The sequence below is a fragment of the Macrosteles quadrilineatus genome, unplaced genomic scaffold, assembly GCF_028750875.1.
Source record: "Macrosteles quadrilineatus isolate MER2022 unplaced genomic scaffold, UCM_ALF_1.0 Scaffold_2__2_contigs__length_208266976, whole genome shotgun sequence".
Lineage (NCBI taxonomy): Eukaryota > Metazoa > Arthropoda > Insecta > Hemiptera > Cicadellidae > Macrosteles > Macrosteles quadrilineatus.
The window spans coordinates 127,496,416-127,516,102 of NW_026542595.1; the positions used below are offsets into that span (position 1 = coordinate 127,496,416).

Here is a 19,687-nt window from a genome sequence, read left to right on the forward strand (position 1 = left end):
TTATTGCCGGAAACCGCTTCAAAAAAGGTTCATCCGTTACAAAATGGCGGCAGTCCTAAGTTATTGCGGAATATACCTGCACAGACTTTTGTATTGGTAAATACTCATACTCAACATTAGCCGGGAAATTAGAAAACCAGTTTAATTTGTTTTGAAGATCGAATAAACTTAGTCTATGAGCTAGTTGACTTTTAAATACAATTTCAGCTCTCAAGCTTATGTTTAATACGAGTATTTACCAATACTAAGGCCTGTGCAGGTATTTTTCGCAAGAACTTAGGACTGCCGCCATTTTGTAACGGTTGAACCTTTTGTTAAGCGGTTTCCGGCAATGAACTCCACTTGACCAGACCTTTAAAATGATATGCATATAAACCTATGCTTACATTAAAGATTATGTACCTACTCCTCATGGGCCGTCCCCTGGTGAAGGTCAAAAAATGGTAATGCTTGCAAAAAGTATTTTTCATACATGTAAGTTTATGGGAAAGTTTTAAATTTTCTAACAGATTTAGTTAAAAAGTTATTAAGCCGTTTCCAGACTTTTTTGTCACCCTGTATATATTTGTTATTTAAAATAATAAATAGCTTAAATACTTAACACATACTTATTTAAAATATTTGACAAATAATTTGAAAGTAATTTAGACTAAATAAAAGATATAGTAGGGAATTTAATCACAAATTCCGTAACAAACAGAAAAGTTTCAATAAATTAATAATTGTAACTTTTTCCTTGTATTGCTGATGAATTCTACATTTAGATTTTTCAATATAAAAGCGTTAAACCTTTATTAATAATACAAGATGGGGTTAAGTTACGTGATACATCAACCTGTAAAATGTATATGTGTAAATAATAATTTATCGGTGAGTTATTTCAAACTACAAACATTGTGTTTTGTAAGTGCATATTTACAAAAATGCTGGTAACTATAATAATCTTAATCACATGTTCGATTAAAAATAATATAAGTATAGCAAAAAACTGGGTTTGTTTTAATACGCTCTTGGTTAACAAAACAATATTGATATATTTCACTTAGATACGATTACTAATACAAAATCATTAGGTGATGTTTATATGTTTAACATTTCTTGTTGAATGCTATTTGTTTTGTGATTATGACTCCTTCATCGTTTAGGTGGGTGTTTCAATAGTTAAAAATCCAGAGTTAGAGAACACATGTTAAGTTATTGAAGTTGTTAATGCGGTTGGATACATTTTATTTCCGATGTCTTCCCTACAATCATAGCCTCCTCTAATACAAGGGCCGCGTTGGTGGTTGGCAACGTCGCACCGGCTGGCCTGTTGCTATTGTAATAACAGTACAACTAACGTGTAAGCATCAACGTGTAGACGCTCCTTGATGCATTAGTGGATCAGCTGTTTCTGTAGGCCGGAGGTGCGGCGTTGCCACGTCTGTCTCACCGCGTGACCTTGGATTGGAGGAGGCCACTCTAAAATTCTTTGAGTGGGCAATCTTCATAGTGTTTCAATGTATTTACCGTTCCTAACGGGGTTCTCACTGATTGAGCTGGTTTATATTCTTCTTGTATTAACTCACAGTGTAATATGTTCAATTTTTGAGACTTTTAGACGTCGGTAAACAATTTGATTTTTATTATCTTGTGATGGTTTGAGAGCTAATTGTTTAATTGTAAATCTGTGCATTGATTGAATTACATTGTAACATTTGTATTTGGTGTCTATTGGTTTAGTGTCTTGTATTATACGAGTTAGGAATTGGATGTATAAAGTTCTTGTTTGAAGACTAGTGTTACATTTTTATGTGAACGACATGATGTATAATTAAATAGTGAGGGTATTAAAACTGATTCCAAACGGTGTTTCGCAACGCTATAATAAGTTAAGTCTCAAGATAGGATAAAGATATAATAATAAAGATAATAAGAGGATGAAGATTTCGATTTTATATGATTAATAAAATGACTTACCTCCTATAGACACAATTCTTGATTGATTTAGATATAATAACAGTGTATTAATTACATCGATTTTTTTCCGAATCTGAGAATTAATATAAGTATTTAAGTGTGTTGTCTACAAACATAATATTTTACTGAGCAACTCTTGATATGTTACTATTTCTTTATTATTTTGTGGAATTTACCAATTATGTTTAAGTGCATATTAAAACAAACCCACATAACGTACATGTTGCAACCTTTATTTACAGGCGGGATTTATATTACAAGGGTTGTTCTAACGTTGTCCCATAGGAGCCTGTTATCTCGATGTGACGGTAAGGTGGGAGAACAACACAGCTAGAATGATTTGACCCGTGCAAGCGTAGAATGCACAACCTTTGGAAGCTGTGGCAAAACAACACATAATAATAGAATAATGTGATGCTATTATTATTATCTTTATCATAGTAACTAGAGGTCACCCAGGCTTAAAAGACACGGAATGTCCTTTAATCACCTACACTTGTATTTTATCATAACTAGGTTAAGTTTAACAATGCCCAAAACCAAACTCCATTTCTGCCCGATAATTTATCTCACGAACTAATCTGAAACTTTATATCTGTAGTCATGTTTGCCTTGGAAAATATTAATACAATTTTTACATAAATAGGATCTAATAGGAAAAATATTTTTATATTCCCATAATGCACACGTTTGTCAATACTTGTTTTTCCATAAAAGATTTAAAATCATTGACCAGCGAAAATACATAGTTTTTGGATCCCAGAAACTTGGGACTCCTCATTTCTTCTATTGGAATCCAAATCATTATTACATCCGTTTTTATTTTATGTATCCTAGGTTTTACATTTATTAGAAATAGGAAAAAAAACATATAATAACGGTAGTAAATTACAACATTTAACACTAAAATATTTTTTTATAGAATTGAATTTGAAATAGGGAATCAATTAATATTGAAATTTGAATTTGGTTTAGGAGGTGGATTGGGGAATTGTTTTTTGGAACTTTGAATTGCATTTTTATCGAAATCAATGATGGAATTAGAATTAGAAATATCCAAGAAGAAATCATAGATAATCAAGGTTAGTAAATCATAGGTTAGCAAATAAAATACTGGAGGCGTCACTGACCTTGTACTCTGTCTGCCCTTGACCTGTCTGTAGGAATGTCCTTGACCTCGAGTGCTGGTGACCTCTGAGGTTTCTCACCCTCCACACTCTCCTCATTGCTGTTCCAGTAGACAGTAGCGATCGTCGCCAAACATTTCAGCTTCAGGTCTCCCCTCTTGAAGTGTTTGGCTTCCACCTTGAATTCCAGTCCGAGTGTTGACGTCTCCAGACCTTCTCTGCCTACGAACTGCACAGTCGGCCCGCGCAGGTAGGAGCTGTTCACCTGAGAAAATACAAGTGTTTGGTACGAAGGGTAAAAAGATTGTTGGAGAAAATAAAAAGATTTGCGAATAAACAGCATATATTACATTAACGTTCTTTCAATTGATTATTAAATTTGTGACAAACTTTTTTTATCATACCAGTGGGTAACGTACGAGTAGATTTAGGCATATAGGTAAATATTGATTACATTTTCCTTTAGAACTTGTTTTTCATGTGTATTTAAAAAAATTAAATGCTGGGACTATTTAAATAGCATACTATTTAGCTATATACAGGGTGGTAGCATAATTTAGGGAGAGGTGTATAGTCAATGCTATAGTTTACAGAATAAAGTGCTATGGTTGAAGACTTTTTTTAAACTATCAATATATTTCAATAACTACATTATATGTAAATTGGAAAGGATGGAATAGTGGTTTATCAAATTTAAAACAGTACACTGGTAATATTAGGGCCCTCATATAAAAAATGACTGCAATACTATCGGCCAGCACAGCTTAGGAAGCAAATTACGATGGATCCAACTGAATAGAAAGCTAGTATTGCATATTACCACATTTTCATTATATGTGTTAATTTTAACAAGCCTAAGCATATTCATATTTCTAACGTATGTTTGTTACATTGATTTCCATTGTACTTATTTATTTGTAGATTCCAGATGGAATTGGTTTACTTTCAATTAATATTACTGCTACTTTTTTATGAAATCAAATCGAAAAATAACTGTGATGTACTCCTTTTTAACTTTTTTAAGTCTTAACAACACTTAAAACGCTGTACTTTTGATGAGTATGTGGTAAACCGGATGACTCAATACTATACAAATCCTGTTCACGTTGCACTTAGATTTCACATAATCGACATACCTGCTCTCCATTGATGAACCACATGAGCTGTGCTGCGGGCTTGGAACTGCCTGAGGTACAGTTGACCCTAACGATGTCTCCGACTTGGTAGCGAGGTTTGCCTCCAGAAATACGAGGTCCTTCTTCTGGCAGAGCTGGAAACAGTTGTGCCAAGTTAACTCAAAGTAAGAAAAATATTAACAAAGAAGGGGAAAGGGTGAGAAGGGGCAAAGTCAATTTTTTTATCGAGATAGATGGATAAATATTAGTTTTTTCGTATTTTTTTATGTATAATATCGTTGGTGAAAGGGGCCTAGTCACCTTGAAATACTATCTGAAAGTTTTTGACACCAAGGGGAATAGGGAGCCAAGTAGACTTTGCCCCTTCTTCCCTTCAACGGTTTTCAGCATTTCATAGGGGAAAGAGTCACATAATTTTAAATTAAAGTTTATCATTGCATTGCCATTTTTTATCGTTTGTCAAGTGTGCGATCCCACTCCGGTCTTGGTAACTCCGGTCTGATGTTAAGCTTTTGTTAGATAGCTGCATTGTTTGTTATATGTATTTTTAAAATAATCTAGAACACGTTTTACAAGCAAATCTATCAATGATCTACTGTAAACTCTGCTGTAAGAGTCTTTGATTACAACTTTTAAGCACTTAAATCGAAATATCTATTGTCTATTATAATAGACATTTGGGTATGGGCTAAAATCCAATAGTTCATAAGAATTAAAACAGGGAGAATTGATAACTAGTATGCTAACACGAAGGTTTTATTTCTATGTCCATGATACGAAATAAATAATTAATGCATTTGCAACGTAATAATTCAAGTTAGTATTAACATACAAGACTTAGCAAATAAACTACTGACTGAAGTTTTACGTCACGTGTGATGTTATAGACTTTGCGATCTACTGACAACCCATGTTACTCTCACCGACAGTAAGCATGTCACCGTGGTCGGATACTGTTTGAAAGGAAGGAGCTTCCGCTGAGACTTCACATCTGTATCGTCCACTACTAGCCAGAGTCAGGTCCTTTAAGGTAACGTGCGACTCGTTGGATCTTGATATCTAAAACACATGACAGTTAAAGGTTACACTACGTACGAATAGTATATGGTGAAAATAAGGCCTGGTACCGAAAAAGGATCAATTCCAAACTTGATGTAAAATTGGTTTACGCTGGAATGACAATATTAGATTTTCACCTACGAGAGTCAGTAGGCGTAATTTTTAAGAATATTACTCCAAGGAAAATCTAATAAATCCACGTTGATTAATCATCAAAGAAGCCACAAAGTTTTCATTTTTGTGAAAAAAGAAAAACGATCTTTTAATTTTATTAACCTGATTTAAAATAGATTAAAGGTTACATTATTGTAATTTTAATGAAACCGGTATTTTCAATCTCTAACCGCATTAACTCCCAATATTCTCTAAAGTAAATCGTTAGTATTAAACTCACTCTTCGGAAAATACGAGTAGTATACGGAGCTCTAGGCGTAATTTTTAAAAATATTACTCCAAGGAAAATCCAATAAATCTACGTGGATTAATATACATTCAACAAGCCAGAAAATTGTTCTTTTGTGAAAAAGAAAGATAATGTTATCATTTTATTAACCTGATTTAAAATAGTTAATAGGTTACGTTATTGTAATTTTAATTAAACCGGCATTTTCAATCTCTACACATTCAATCACATTCACTCCCAATATTCTCTAAAGTAAATCGTTAGAATTAAACTCTTTCTTCGGAAAATAGTATTTATCAATCAACTCTTTTGACAGCGACGCACACTGGGATGAGTATTTTAAACTGATTATGAACGCTAGACGAGTGTAAAATTATGTGAGATGATCTGTGTAGCTTTGGTGCATTAGTCATTATTTTGTAATTTTGCAAACTGAAAATTTTAATTAAATGAATTAATTAAATAAAATAAAAAATCTCCCTATTAGGGAAGCAAGTTAGTCAAGTGGTAGAGCACGGGAATGCGGTCCCTGAGGTCCCTTTTTCAAATTCTGCCAAATCACCAATGGATTTTATCTAAGTGATCCTGTCGCAACCTCTGGGTCTAGCCTGAAGTGTTTTGAAAAACAATCCCGGGCTAGATCCTAGCGTCATAGGACATTTAAATCTCTAACATAAATTTATGTTCTATCAAAGTACCACTACAAGACTTACATCAACAGCTACGCCAGGCAGAGGGAAGATCTGGGCTGGAGGATTGTCCCTCGGGAGAAACCTGAAGAACTCGTTACCGTCCTTGTACCACTTGACGGAATATAAAGTCTCTCCCTGAAGATCGAATTGACACAACAGCTGAGAGGTGTTGCCTCGCACAGTGTGTTGTTCTATCCGCACTTCAGTCAGCCTCAGACAGCACACTTCTGAAACAGAGTATATTTTTTGGTCAAATTTTGGTTTTCAAGTTTCATAGATGATGCGCAGCCTTGTTTAACAGTGCGTTTGTCTGTGTTTGTTTCAAAAATATTCATTTCATTGACAAAGTAGAACTGGTCTATACCAGCCATTATACTGTTTTAAGAGTGAACTGCACGAGAAATAAATACTTTTGCACCAGAGTGAACCCAAGATTTGTTGTTCGTCGTGCAACGGGCTCAGCTAATGATTCATCCTATTTTTTACTGGGTTTCCATGAGGAAAAGCTGTCTTTAAATTCGAAAATAGAAGACGTTCTTTCAACCCCGCAAGTGCTGAATTAAGGAGAGGATTCTTGTGTTAATTATGCACATGGTTCAGTAACTTCTATATGAAAATCAAACTTTTAACTTAGTTTATAAAGTCTTATTATTGAGTGATCAGAAGCAGTTGTGGAAAGTATTGTTGCAAAGGTACTTCTTCCAGGGCGCATATCTGTATCCTGTTAATATTAAAATTACTTGAAAGTTGCCTTTGACTGGTATAATAAAGAATTGTGTATCAGCTTGTATAGTTACAAATATAAAATCGACTTCATACTATAATCCATTCGCATAAAAATTTGGAAATCATAAGATGAAGGTCGTTATCATTTTGTAGCATCCAAAAACTATTTTATTTACTAACTATTTTCATATTTTACAATCGTTATTTACGAAAAATGCATTTATAAAAGTCAATTATTGAAATTTATAAGATACAGATTCTTTGATAAATCAAGATTGGGTGCTACTGAGTATTTGAGTACATTAGTAAAGCGTTAATGGTAGACCTGTGGCTCCATATTGGTGAAACCAGACCACAAACCACTTGTTAATATTTAACAATTCACACCTCTTCATGATTATGGTCTATGAATAATTAAACATGCTTTTAACATGTTTCAGTGACTGCAAATTTGAAAAGTATTAAAATTAGGATTGAAAGATTATATCTAGATATTTTTAATGTTAAAAATCAGTAAGGGTAGGCTATTATAACGCGGGTGTTATAATACGCATCTAGTCAATAAACATTGTAAATTAATTCAAAACTAAGCTGATAAACCAAAGAGTACGTTCTATGAACATTCAACAAAGAGATCTACTGGTAAATTAGTAGTCAATGTTTTAGACCAATACTTAACATCTTTTACTAAGGGGATTAAAATAGTAAAAAAAACATTTAGAGACAAAATGGAATTTATTTAGTAGATTCTTGAGTACATTGAAAAATCTCATACGCATACAACACTACATTACACATTACATTAGTACATTTAAACTCTTCAGTATATCATAATGAAATTAAAAATTAATTAATTAAAAATTTCATAACTTTATATAAAAATAAGTTATTACAACGAACGAAGTCTTAGAGAATTTTTCCAAGCTCTAAATTAAAGCAAGGAAAGCGATCAGTTTACTTAGCTCGCTCTTAATTAGCTTTCCCTTAATCTCAATTAGTTTTCCATCTGCCCTCTACACGTGCTAACGTTTCTTTAGTTTTGTAGTTTAAACCAGCTTCTTTGACTTTTTTTCAATCATAAAATGTACACAAACGAAACATTAAGATTTCACATGTGTTTGTAACATTGTTTGGACGAAATCGGAAAAGACAAAAATAAAAGTAGGCCTACATATAAAAAAAATTACTTGATGAAAAGCCAGGGCAACAGGTTATGCAATTTTTTAAAACTTAAAATAGAGTAGTTTTTAATAGGATACTTGGTGAATATCGGAACCTTTTTATGGTCTTGTCCAAAAATATATATATTGAAAGTTCACGTGTATTTTTTCCTTAATTCCTGCTAGTAATTAATTATTTCCACGTCACTTCAGGTTAGGTATAAAGGGGTTCGTGGCATTATTATCACTTGAATCAAATTGATTGGTGATTGGTTGGTAGGATGAGGATTTGAACCCAGTGCTTCTGGGACCATAGTCACACATTTTAACTCTAGACCTGCTCTCTCCTGAATGTTTAAATATTAAAATCCCTTTAGGTGTAATTAATATATTTGTACATAGTATATGAATTAACGGGGGAGCAAGCTAGTGTATTTTATGAAGCGCGGGACTTCAGTTCCTGAGGTCCCGGGTTCAAATCCCACCAAACCACCAATGGATTTTATCGAAGTGATAATACCACAACCCCTAGGTCTAGCCTGAAGTGTAAAACGATTCCGTGCTCGTGCCTAGCATCCAAGGACAAAAAAGTACATGAATTAACAAAAGAATATTTTCTTCGACCATATTTACAACGCATAAAGAGTGGACCTAGCGTACATTTGGTTAAGCGTGTTTCCATTTTCAATTCCCTCTATAGAGTGAAATGTTCCCAGTCTGAAAGCAAACCACTTCACAATCTTTACACCTTTTCAGCGACTCGCTCATTGAGACTGAGAACAGCATTTATACACCATTTAAATTTTAAACGCCAACATCCTTGGCGTTCATCTCTGCACCGAAAATAGTTTTGATTTATAGCATTTAACTAAGTTTTAATACGTATTGCTATAAATACAAAATTTATATTATTTCCTCCTTCATTTTGCACTATTGCTTTTTACAAACTTATCGTCTTGTAAACAACGCAAAATACATATCTGGATAATAATGATTTTATTTAATTACATATTTAAACAAAAATATGTTGATATTTCATAACTATCTAGTGGATTAACGGTTTAAGAATGAATTTAAGTTAAGGTCAGTATAGCACTTGCGTGATACATATGAAACATTCTTCTTGGATTTCATTATATTTTTTTATGTACTAAAACAAACAGGCGTTATTATTTATTTCACGAGTCAGCACTATAATATATAAGTATTTTTTAATTGAAAAATTGCGTCTTCTAACATTATTCGATATATTTACACTGATATTGTAAAAATTTATAATGTAGGTAACTATTACAATGTACATTTTTTTAATGGACATAAAATAATGGTAAATTTACGATGAATATTAGTTTTCGTATAAAAATGAAAATACATTTTTGAAAAATTAAAAAAAATACCTATCTATTTCTTTTTTTATTATCTTCTGGCGATGGATTGACGTAGGTTGAAAAAAATGAGTTTTAAATTATAATTGGACAATGCATTAAAATGACTATTTTAAGTCACCTAGTGATATTTCCATAAAATATTTTTTTATAATATAAATTAATATAATATAACCCGAATTAATTATAAACCTTAAGTTGACCCACATAACCCCACTTGAGAGCTAAAGTCAAATTATAACAGTACTTGTCTAACAAGGCACTTCTGAGCCATCCTGTTGGTTCGTTATGGCAAGGCTTTGTAGTATGGAGACCACTTGATTATTATAACAATGCTTGGGTACAAAGTATAAGTTATCTTGCTACAAGTACAAAAAAAAACTTTAAGTATCTGCATAGGTCGATGAGATTGACATATCCTTTGACAAAGTTAAATTAATTGTTGATGGTTAGTGTCAAAGTATTTTTTGCTCGAATTTACGCATTTTTAGGTTGCTTGTAAGGGAGTGTATTCATCCCTGGTTATATCTATCATCTGCCTCGTTCCAATAACATAATTATTTTATGGATAAATAATAAATATAAATTGGGTTTAGAATTGGTTTTGGGATCGACCCGGATACCTTAAGATTTGATTGACCTACAAGACTGTACCGAATTACATAAAAATAATTCCAAAACATGAAATGAAAATAATCTTAATTACAAAACAGTTTCAATGTACTGGGCATAACTAGTTTGTTATAACTAGATGATAATTGTATGAAATGTAAATTAACAATGTGTATCAAAGGGAAACCAAATGAACGAGTTAATTGCTCTGTAGAAAGCAGACGTACTGTAAACATAATGGGTAGTCAATTATTACATACTTGGCTGTGTATTCATCTTTCTTTATCAGTGTGTGTGTTGAAATAAACCTTGATATTGAACACTGTAATTAAAATACAGTATTTACATTAGGTAAATCTGGCAAAAAATTATACATAGTCCCACCATTGTTTGAAATATTTAGAAAGTTTTTTTGACATTTAATTAATATGATTTGATTACAAGTGAAATTGTATATTCGTATGATTTTATACTGATCTAGGTAATCAAAAAGATATTTTTATTTTGTATGACTTTGCATATTTGGTAAAAAAAACGCCTCGTACAAACAAGTCTGTCTTTTCTTGTGGTTGATAGCATCCAAGATATTAACTTTAACCAACATTTAAGTTTCTCTAATTGCTGTTAGATTAATCAAGATTCGACACAAAAAGGCTCTAGACTGTTCATATTGTACCTGTATTATCCTCTAAAGAACGTAATACAGAATTTAATTCCACTTCTGACAAATAAAATTACACTTAAAATGTATATTGAATCTACCTCGAATTTGTGACTAGAAATTTCTCGTGTCATGAATCGGGTGACTTACGTTAACTTACTATGCAGACAGCCTAACGACTTTAGGCTCGAAATCCAGAAAGTTTTCGTGCCTGGCGCTGCGTTCTGAAGTACAAAATGCTTTACATCACGCCAATATCTGTTAACGGGTTTGACATAAAAATGACCTCCTCTTATTCCCAAGCACCGAAGTCAGTTGAGGCACACAGAATGAGTAGGTATGAAAGTATGAATAAGGTTTTGGTACATGAAAGTGATTGTATACATTTTATATTATATTAGAGTTATAAATAATTCGCCTTAATGGAATAAATATATCGTGATATGGAGTGAGACAGAGTTATTATGAAACCCTTAGCGTATCCTTCGGTAAAAAAAGAAACTACGTAAAAGTAGGCCTATGTATATTATATTAAAAATACTTCAAAACATGTGGGATGGATACGTATATGGAACAAAGTATTAAATTTAGCATGAACATTTTACATTCTCAATCCAGTTTTATTGTTACAATAAACATGTCCAGGGCATTGTAACCCTAATCGTCTCTTACACGCGCTCACTCACACACGCACACAGTGACGATTTCGCTGCAACATATAACTATGTTTTTGTGACATATTTGTTGCTATCTTCATACAAATTCTAGAGAATTCAACCAATTTAAATCTCCAGTTAATGCTATATACACGTAGGAAGGGTCCTTAGTAATGACGTTTTACCATAGTTCATCAGTCCACATGCTAAAATTGTAATTTCCATTCAGCTATTCACAGAATATTTATTTTAAGGGATGATACTGAGTAAAACAGTCATTTAAACATAGCTTATTTCTATTATAAAACAATTTTGGATCTTTGTCATTACGTAATGTGAATACGTACGTTTGTTTTGGAGGTACTTGCGTATTATACCGACCACACCAATAAATCGAATTCAAAATAAGATTGAAACTGGTTTAGATAACAAAATCTTTCTAACCTAACCTAACTTAGCCAACCAACCATCGGTTAGGTTAGGTTATAATTATTAGGTGTGGTCGGTATTAAGTACTCTTTTGGAAATTGAGCTTGTATTAAGAATAGAATTATTTGTGTTTGCAAAGCAGTTTGGACGAAATCATTTGGAAAGGTTCTAAGGGAGTTTGCAGATCCTGAAACTGTTTCCGATAAACACATTCCGCAGCTTTATTGCAGCCTAAAGCTGTGAGGTGAGAGTTTATGTTGGCAATGTTGGAGGTTGGCGTTCTCTTCAATCCTTTGAAATTGATAATGCAAAATCATAGCTAGAATTTGGTAATTTGGATAGTTTTCTGTTATTAATCTCTTATATCGATTATTATTGTTGAATAAAATACAGAACGAATATTTTTGGTTAAGATAGATTTTTCCAACATGTTTAAAAAGTTATAGTTGGTCAAATGAATTGATAAAATATAGACTCTTTATTTACATGTATTACTGAAAGAACTATTTGTTTTGAGGGTTACTTCATTATTTTATTTGATCTATGGGGTTTTTTCAAGAAGAGGTAAGCTGCTATGTTACTCCAGTGGTTATGTTAAGTCATGCTGGAATAAGAAAAACTAGATTAATTTAGGAAATGACAAACAAGGAAAATAAAGGTTGTGATCCTTCGCATGAGTTTCTTTGTTGATGAGGCAAATTTACAAAATTTACATTTGTATTCATGTATTCTTTTTTATGTGTTTGAAAAGGTTCATTGAATTTTCTTCTAATTGCGTTTAAATAAACTAATCTAACATTACCTGACCTGTCTTGACCCACTAACACACTGTAAAGGCGTAGCGGGTCCCCTTTTTTAAAATAGTTTATTTATGATAACTTACATTTACTGTCGTCGTACAGTAATGTAAACGTTACAACATCTTTTAGAGAAGTTTAAACGCCAAAGATAATTAAAAGACAACTCAAGTTGCCTAATAATTAATTTATAAAGTCATATCACGTGAAAATTGTAGAACAAGATTAAGTTTAATGGTTTTTTTTTATTGTCCACATTTAACATACTCGATACTGCTGTACCATATCTTAGAAGCTTAACAAACTTAGCTAGTACACATAATTGATTTAAAATAAAATTGTAAACATGGGTAATTTTAATAGACAACTAACAGTCTTTTTGTTTCACTTGCTCTTTGGACCACTCAGTAAATTTCCATATAAATAGCCTGGTGAAAGTGGCTAAGGTTTACAAAGAGGCTTTTAACAAAATGTGACACTTGTGAAAGAACCTGTTTCAAACGAAATCATGTACGATACCCTACATATTGTGTAGATGTCACGAATAAAAGCTTTTTGAAAAAAATAATATTATATAGCTTTGTTTTGAAAAATCTCCGAGCTAATATGTCTCTTTAATTGTTAGTGTTGGTGTTTTAAATAGGTGGAATATAAAAAAAAATATAAACAATAAAACGGCAAACTAGACATAAAGTAACATATCAGTTTAGTTTCGGTAATTTCCGTTAGTAAAACTTAAACGATGCAATTTGATTGTAAAATTATGTTTCATTATAACCATAAAGAAAATAGTTCTAATTAAAAATCTAACACATTTATATTTAGTTTAACAAGTCATATAGAATTTGTATTGTCAGTTAATATTTGTTGGCTATTATATGGAAAAATTAACAAAATAATGTTAACGTAACTCATAAAATTAATTAATTGTTGGTCTGACACTCTCAGAACCATGGAACTGATGATAATCTCTTGGTTCAACTACGGAACCCTGTTACATTCATTATCCTAGTTGGGAAAACAGTATTGTATAAGTTGCTTGCATTCTCTCAATTTATCATTTAAATCGACACATGAAAATTTGTCTTGTTTTAATTTTTACCCGATTATTTTTAACAAAATAGTTTTTAATACATTTTCAATTTAAATATATGGATCTACACAGATTAAATGAATAACTGCAACGTATGGAAAAATATAAGTTTTTACATTAAACTTATTTTTACATGTTTTTACATGAATTTATTTAACAGTTGTTATTAAAATTTTTATACTTTATAAAAATGGAAACGCAGTAATTTTAAAACGGATAGTTTATACTTAAATCTCAGCATAAGACTTTAAAAAAGAATTATTAAACGGTAATTTTTCCGTCGTTCTGATCAGAACTGAAGTAAGAAAGCATTACTATTACACATATAACACTAATAGCGTTAAAGCCACGCATAAATGTAATTCTATTATATTTTAAATATGTAGTACAATAGGTATTTGCTAATTAGCCAGAACTACATTAAAGAACTATTGTGTTACTTAGGTTAAAATAAGTATTTGTCTCATCAGATAAAATCCAAAGTACCCTTACCGCAGCAAACCTGCAGACTAAGCGAATTTCCATTTGCCTAATTGGACTAATACACTAAAATGTCTCCTTAAACATATCACATTCGTTCCTTATTTGAATATTACTTTAACGAGTACTTAGGTTTGCTGCAAATAGGGAGGGCAAACGTGTTTTTGTGACATGAAAACGAAAAAGTAAATTGGTCCCGGGTCCAGGTCAGACCATGAGCACTACGGTAATAGCCTATTCCCTATATGGGAAATTCGATAAAAACTACATGGAGAAGATGTATGAGGAACGGGTTCAAGTTTATTGGCTATGACACGCGTAACATAAAAATGACACCAATGTCTACATTGTAAATAACGAGTTGTAAACCGATATACGGCATCGTATATTTTCCGTAGGTCAGTACTTTATGGTCCGTAAACCTTCACTGTGGTCCAAAATACTAAATAAACCTATTCAAATGTTATTTGACATAAAATATATCCTCAATATAGTTTGCAATATAGTTTGCTAAAATCCGACGACATAACTATGTTAGTACCTAAAATAGTTTTGAGGACTTATTCATATAGCTTATACGTAAGCAATGCAAGGAGGTGATTTATATTTTGTGAATTATTTAGCTGGTGTAGTATGAAGATAATATTGTTTATTTAATTGCAACAAGTATTTTTTTTGTTGACAACCCACAGTTTTCCGACCTAGGTTATGCCTCAAGTGCTCAACTCGGGCTAAAAGACTGACTTTGGACTAAGCTGTGAGTGACGAAGTATACTATTGATAATGACACGACAGTATACAATATATACGATTATGAATTATTTCCTTCAGTAATATAATTTTGCATAGCTACTTGACGTTTCCCTCAGTGAGGAATTTTACCCCTCAAAAATATTTGTTTGATACAAAATAAAAAGTACTATTTTTATATTTAAGATTTTATTAATTACTATTTTTACTTAAAACAGATAAATATTTGAGTAAATTTCAATATGGCATCATATTATTATTTTTACATCAAATGGACTATATAAGGATAATGGCTAACTGAAATCATAAATTTGTTTGTATAGACCTAGCCTTGTTGAGACAAGATGGGATAATCAAGTACCTCGTTAGACGGTCTCTAGCACAGCGTCAGGCTCAGTTCTGTTCTCAATCAAAAATGTTCTTAAATTAATTTACTCCTAATAAATAACAGTTTCTTTAATATAAAAGGTTTTAATTACTTTTAGTTATATATGGTTTACAACCTAAAGCTATTCAGGCTGTCATTACTTATGAACTAACTTTATAAACGGTTTATTAGTTCTTCGTGAAAACATTGAAAATAATTTTGAATAAAATTATGGATCTGATTATCAAATATTAATTTTAAATATTTCTTAATGGTTTAAAGGTCTATAGATTATGAGCATCCTCCCTTCAAAAACAAATTAATATACATTTGAGTTACTGAAAGATTTTAACTTATAAAAACTGCTGACCCAAGATTTAAATGGATTTAATACCAAATAAATTAGTATTTTAATCAACATTAGCATTGTTTCCAAATGTATTGGAGAAACCAGTCTAAAGCTTGGTTGTCTCACTAATTAGCGTGGACCTTTTGTAAGGATTCCAAAATATTGAAACTGTTTTCGATAAACATGCTCTACAGGCCCATCACATATTTAAGCCGTGAAGTAGAATTTTTTGGTTATTAAGTTTTATAAAACGCTTAAAATATTCAGACGAGGCTAAATAATATATTTCATAAATATCTGTGGTTTTCATAAGGCTAGTTGATTTTTTATTTACGTATATGAAACTATTTGTTGAATTTTTCAGTTTTACACCATCCAGGAGAACATATTAACCTGATTTAGTTGCAATCACCATCTCCCTTTTTAACACATATCTGGAAGGTTTTTCATCAGTAAAATAAGTCCCATGATTGGTTACATAAAAAATTCATCTGTTAAAACCTCATTTTTGAAATAAAAATTAAAAAAAACGTATAAATAAACAAACAAATAATTAAAATAAACGTGTATTTAACATTAAACTAATGTACACTACTGGAGATGAAAACCAGTGTAATAAATTACATTTTTGACTTTAAAATGTACTATCATTTTCAATACATTTTCTCTGCATGCGTCAGACGATCATGTTGAAGAAGTGACAGAGACAAGGCAATATGAGTAAGAGCAACATCACACATGATGTCTTCCATCAGCTGTTTGAATATTGTGGTCGAAGACACCAAACAATATTGATTTTAAAAATATATATAATCTTACAAACATCAAAAGGAAATTTAATCATAACTGTATATAATATTGGTTATATATGTATGGAAGTTACTACTAACATCATTTGAAATAGTTAGACTCAAGTTAAAGTTTCCTACAAAAATAATTTCCAGCCAAAATTTGGAATGTTTATTATTAGGGGAGGAACTATGTATACAACTCTTACAAGACAAAAATATACTACATCTATGTTTAGCCAACCACCACTCTATTTTTAAGGGCTTTCCCAAGCTGTTTCTATGTTGGCTTTTTTTAATTTTAACGACATTTTTAGTATTAGGCGGAGTTAATTATCCCTTCAGCCCTCACTTAGTAGTAGTAATGATATTTTGTTAAAGGTGCTCTTTTTAAAATCTCAAAGATATAAATGTGAATTTCTCTAGGAAAGTACTAGTCTTTGACTTATATGCATTACTTTTTTTATATAAAATTCGAGGTTTTGAGTCTGAAAATATCCAAGCTTTCCACAATTCAAGGATCATAACTTAAGGAGTTTACATCTCAACTTAGTATGCAGACACGTTAACGACTTGAGGCTCGAAATACGGAGAGTTTTCGTGCCAGGCACCACTTTACGATGCTCCAAATACTCCAAGACATGCCAATCGGATCTCAAAACTCACTATTAAAATGCATAACTCGTAAAAAAAGGATTTTGGGTTGCAGAATACGTAGTTGCAAGCATAAAATATTCTTGTTTATCATATAGTATATTTTTGTTGGCAAGAGTAGCATCTGGGTTTGGTAATCTGTGTAGCAAAACTTCAATGAAAACCTGTCTTGAATTGCTTGAAAGTGTTTTAATGATATTCATGCTTTGCAACATGTCAAAAAGATTTAACACAGGGGGATTTACCAACCATGGTAAATATCTATATTATCTACCCTTATATTATAACCCTACCCTTTTTATCTAGAGATAAATCTGTTTTTATTACACTATTATTTCCAAGAATATTGTGTAAGAAAATTAACTAAAATGGTAATTCTATAAAAATTAGCTTGGATTATTTGCCACCTTTAAAAATATACTTTTTGAAGTATATCTTGGTAAAGGTTACACAAATAATATGAATGTACAAAGATTTACATAAATATAGGTTTTGATCATTAGGTGGAATCTTTCCCCTTAGACCGTTCGCCTGTTATAAAATTAAACCTAACACTTTTAATAAAAGCATTTTGACAGATCAAAAACTCTGTTTTTATCTTTTATAAAAGGTCTAAATTAACAGTGTCATTACTAATAATAATATAATAATAACATTGGAAATAATATAATCTATTTTCCTTTATTGCCATGCTTCAGGCAATGCTATGAGTTAGAAAATGGAATCTATAGATTCAATTTATTTATTACAGCTGCAAATTTTAATGGAGGGTAAATTAAAACCTTGCCGGTAGTTAATAGATGCAACATAATAGTGGAGAGCCAGTGGTTTACCAAAGCTATTAGTGTCATCAATGATGGAATTATCGTCTCAGCTCCTATAGAGTACAATGTGTATACATTAACATTAACACGGTATATCCTATTAGACTCATACATGTCATATGCACTGTCAAGTAACTTGCTTATTTAAATTTTATGTCATTATTGTAATTTTAAGTATAAATGTTTTAGATACGATTTTCAAGAAAATTTTGACGATTTGAGTTGTTACTATAATCTATTACAGTTAAGTGCTTTCCATCAACAATATAGTTTGGAAAACTACGCAAATGAATTTGTAACATAAAGGACATACACAATATAATTAAAGTATCTAAACACATATTTGGTAACCTTAGACATTCAGTGAATTGGCTGGTGAAAGAAAAATGTATTCCCTTAATGTACTATTATAAAAAAAATACATTTTCAGATGTTTTAGTACCTATGGTAATTTAAAGTACTTTTTTACCGGGTGATCACTAAAATGGTCGTGGAAGGAAGATTAGAATTCCCTTATAAAGATCCTCAAGTTCCTTTAACACCTAACACTCGCTTTAACAAAGCTTTTTTGAAAAAAAATTTTGTTTTCTTCTTGTTTTCACCCAATATTAAATCAAAAGTACACAAATACATAAGAGAAGTGTCCCTAACAGTAAATACAATTTTTTACAACGATTATTGTAAATATTATTATTTAATGGGTACAACGACTACATCCAAAGTACGTATTGAAAGAGCAAATGTATTTTCGATACCTTATCTCGGATTTGACCCAAAAGACATCAATAAAGCCACTAACAGAACCATAATCATAAAGTAGCTTAAACCAGCTGCGGGCGCTAGTAAAGTAAGGGGAATGTGTCTATTGGATGGTTGGAAGATTTCCACTGTTTGCACCACATGCTCAACCTCACCGGTTTATTCACTTGACGTAGACACAATGTGTTTAAATGGATGCAACGACAAAAAATGTTTGGTGCAACAAAAGTTTCACTTTATTCAGTATTGATTCGTTAACAAAACAGGGTATAGAACTGTCTTAATTGTGGAGGTTATGAAGTTTTTACAGTAATAAAGACTTCAAATGCGTTAGTTAATAAGTGTTGTCTTGAGCTGAGTAAATAGCCATAACTAAATAATTTAGTTTGGTTCAACTGAATACAACGGCCCAAGATCTCGTTTAAAATAGTTTTTGCCACACTGCACTGTTTCAATAGACTTTCCACGCATGAAATTTTACGAAAAAATATGTTTGCCACCTGCCTAATCGAATTGGGTTTCTTTACTTACTACTGCACTGTAATGAGTATTTACCGGACACCAGCTGATTAAATTGGCAATAAGTCAACAAAAAATTAACTAAAACAACCTCTCTTGGAAGGTATGCGTAGTGATAGGTTATTGTGACGTTAGTTTAGAGTTGTTTGGTGAAAAATATCGTCAATCGTCCAAAATATGTTTGCCGTACACGTATGGTAATCGCCTATTTTCCGGACTAGTAACGAAATATAATCTCATCAATTATTAATAAGTAGAAAAAGCCTTTCTACTTCACTTTAACAGGAGAAGTAACATACTCC

The 19,687-nt window shown here is 31.7% G+C and overlaps 1 protein-coding gene across 2 annotated transcripts in view; it reads right to left on the bottom strand.

Annotated features, from left to right (window-relative positions):
• Positions 1 to 663: 663 nt before the first annotated feature.
• The window catches only part of LOC128986074 (uncharacterized), a 141,516-nt gene continuing 122,492 nt past the window's right edge, over positions 664 to 19,687 (bottom strand). For both annotated transcript variants that reach the window (XM_054406180.1, XM_054406181.1), the window contains exons 2-6: positions 6,398 to 6,603; positions 5,146 to 5,281; positions 4,223 to 4,356; positions 3,090 to 3,351; positions 664 to 2,337 (exon numbers count right to left, since the gene is read on the bottom strand). In XM_054406180.1, the coding sequence (XP_054262155.1) occupies positions 2,252 to 2,337; positions 3,090 to 3,351; positions 4,223 to 4,356; positions 5,146 to 5,281; positions 6,398 to 6,603 (824 nt within the window). In that variant the 3' untranslated portion in view covers positions 664 to 2,251. The remainder of the gene's footprint in view (positions 2,338 to 3,089; positions 3,352 to 4,222; positions 4,357 to 5,145; positions 5,282 to 6,397; positions 6,604 to 19,687) is intronic.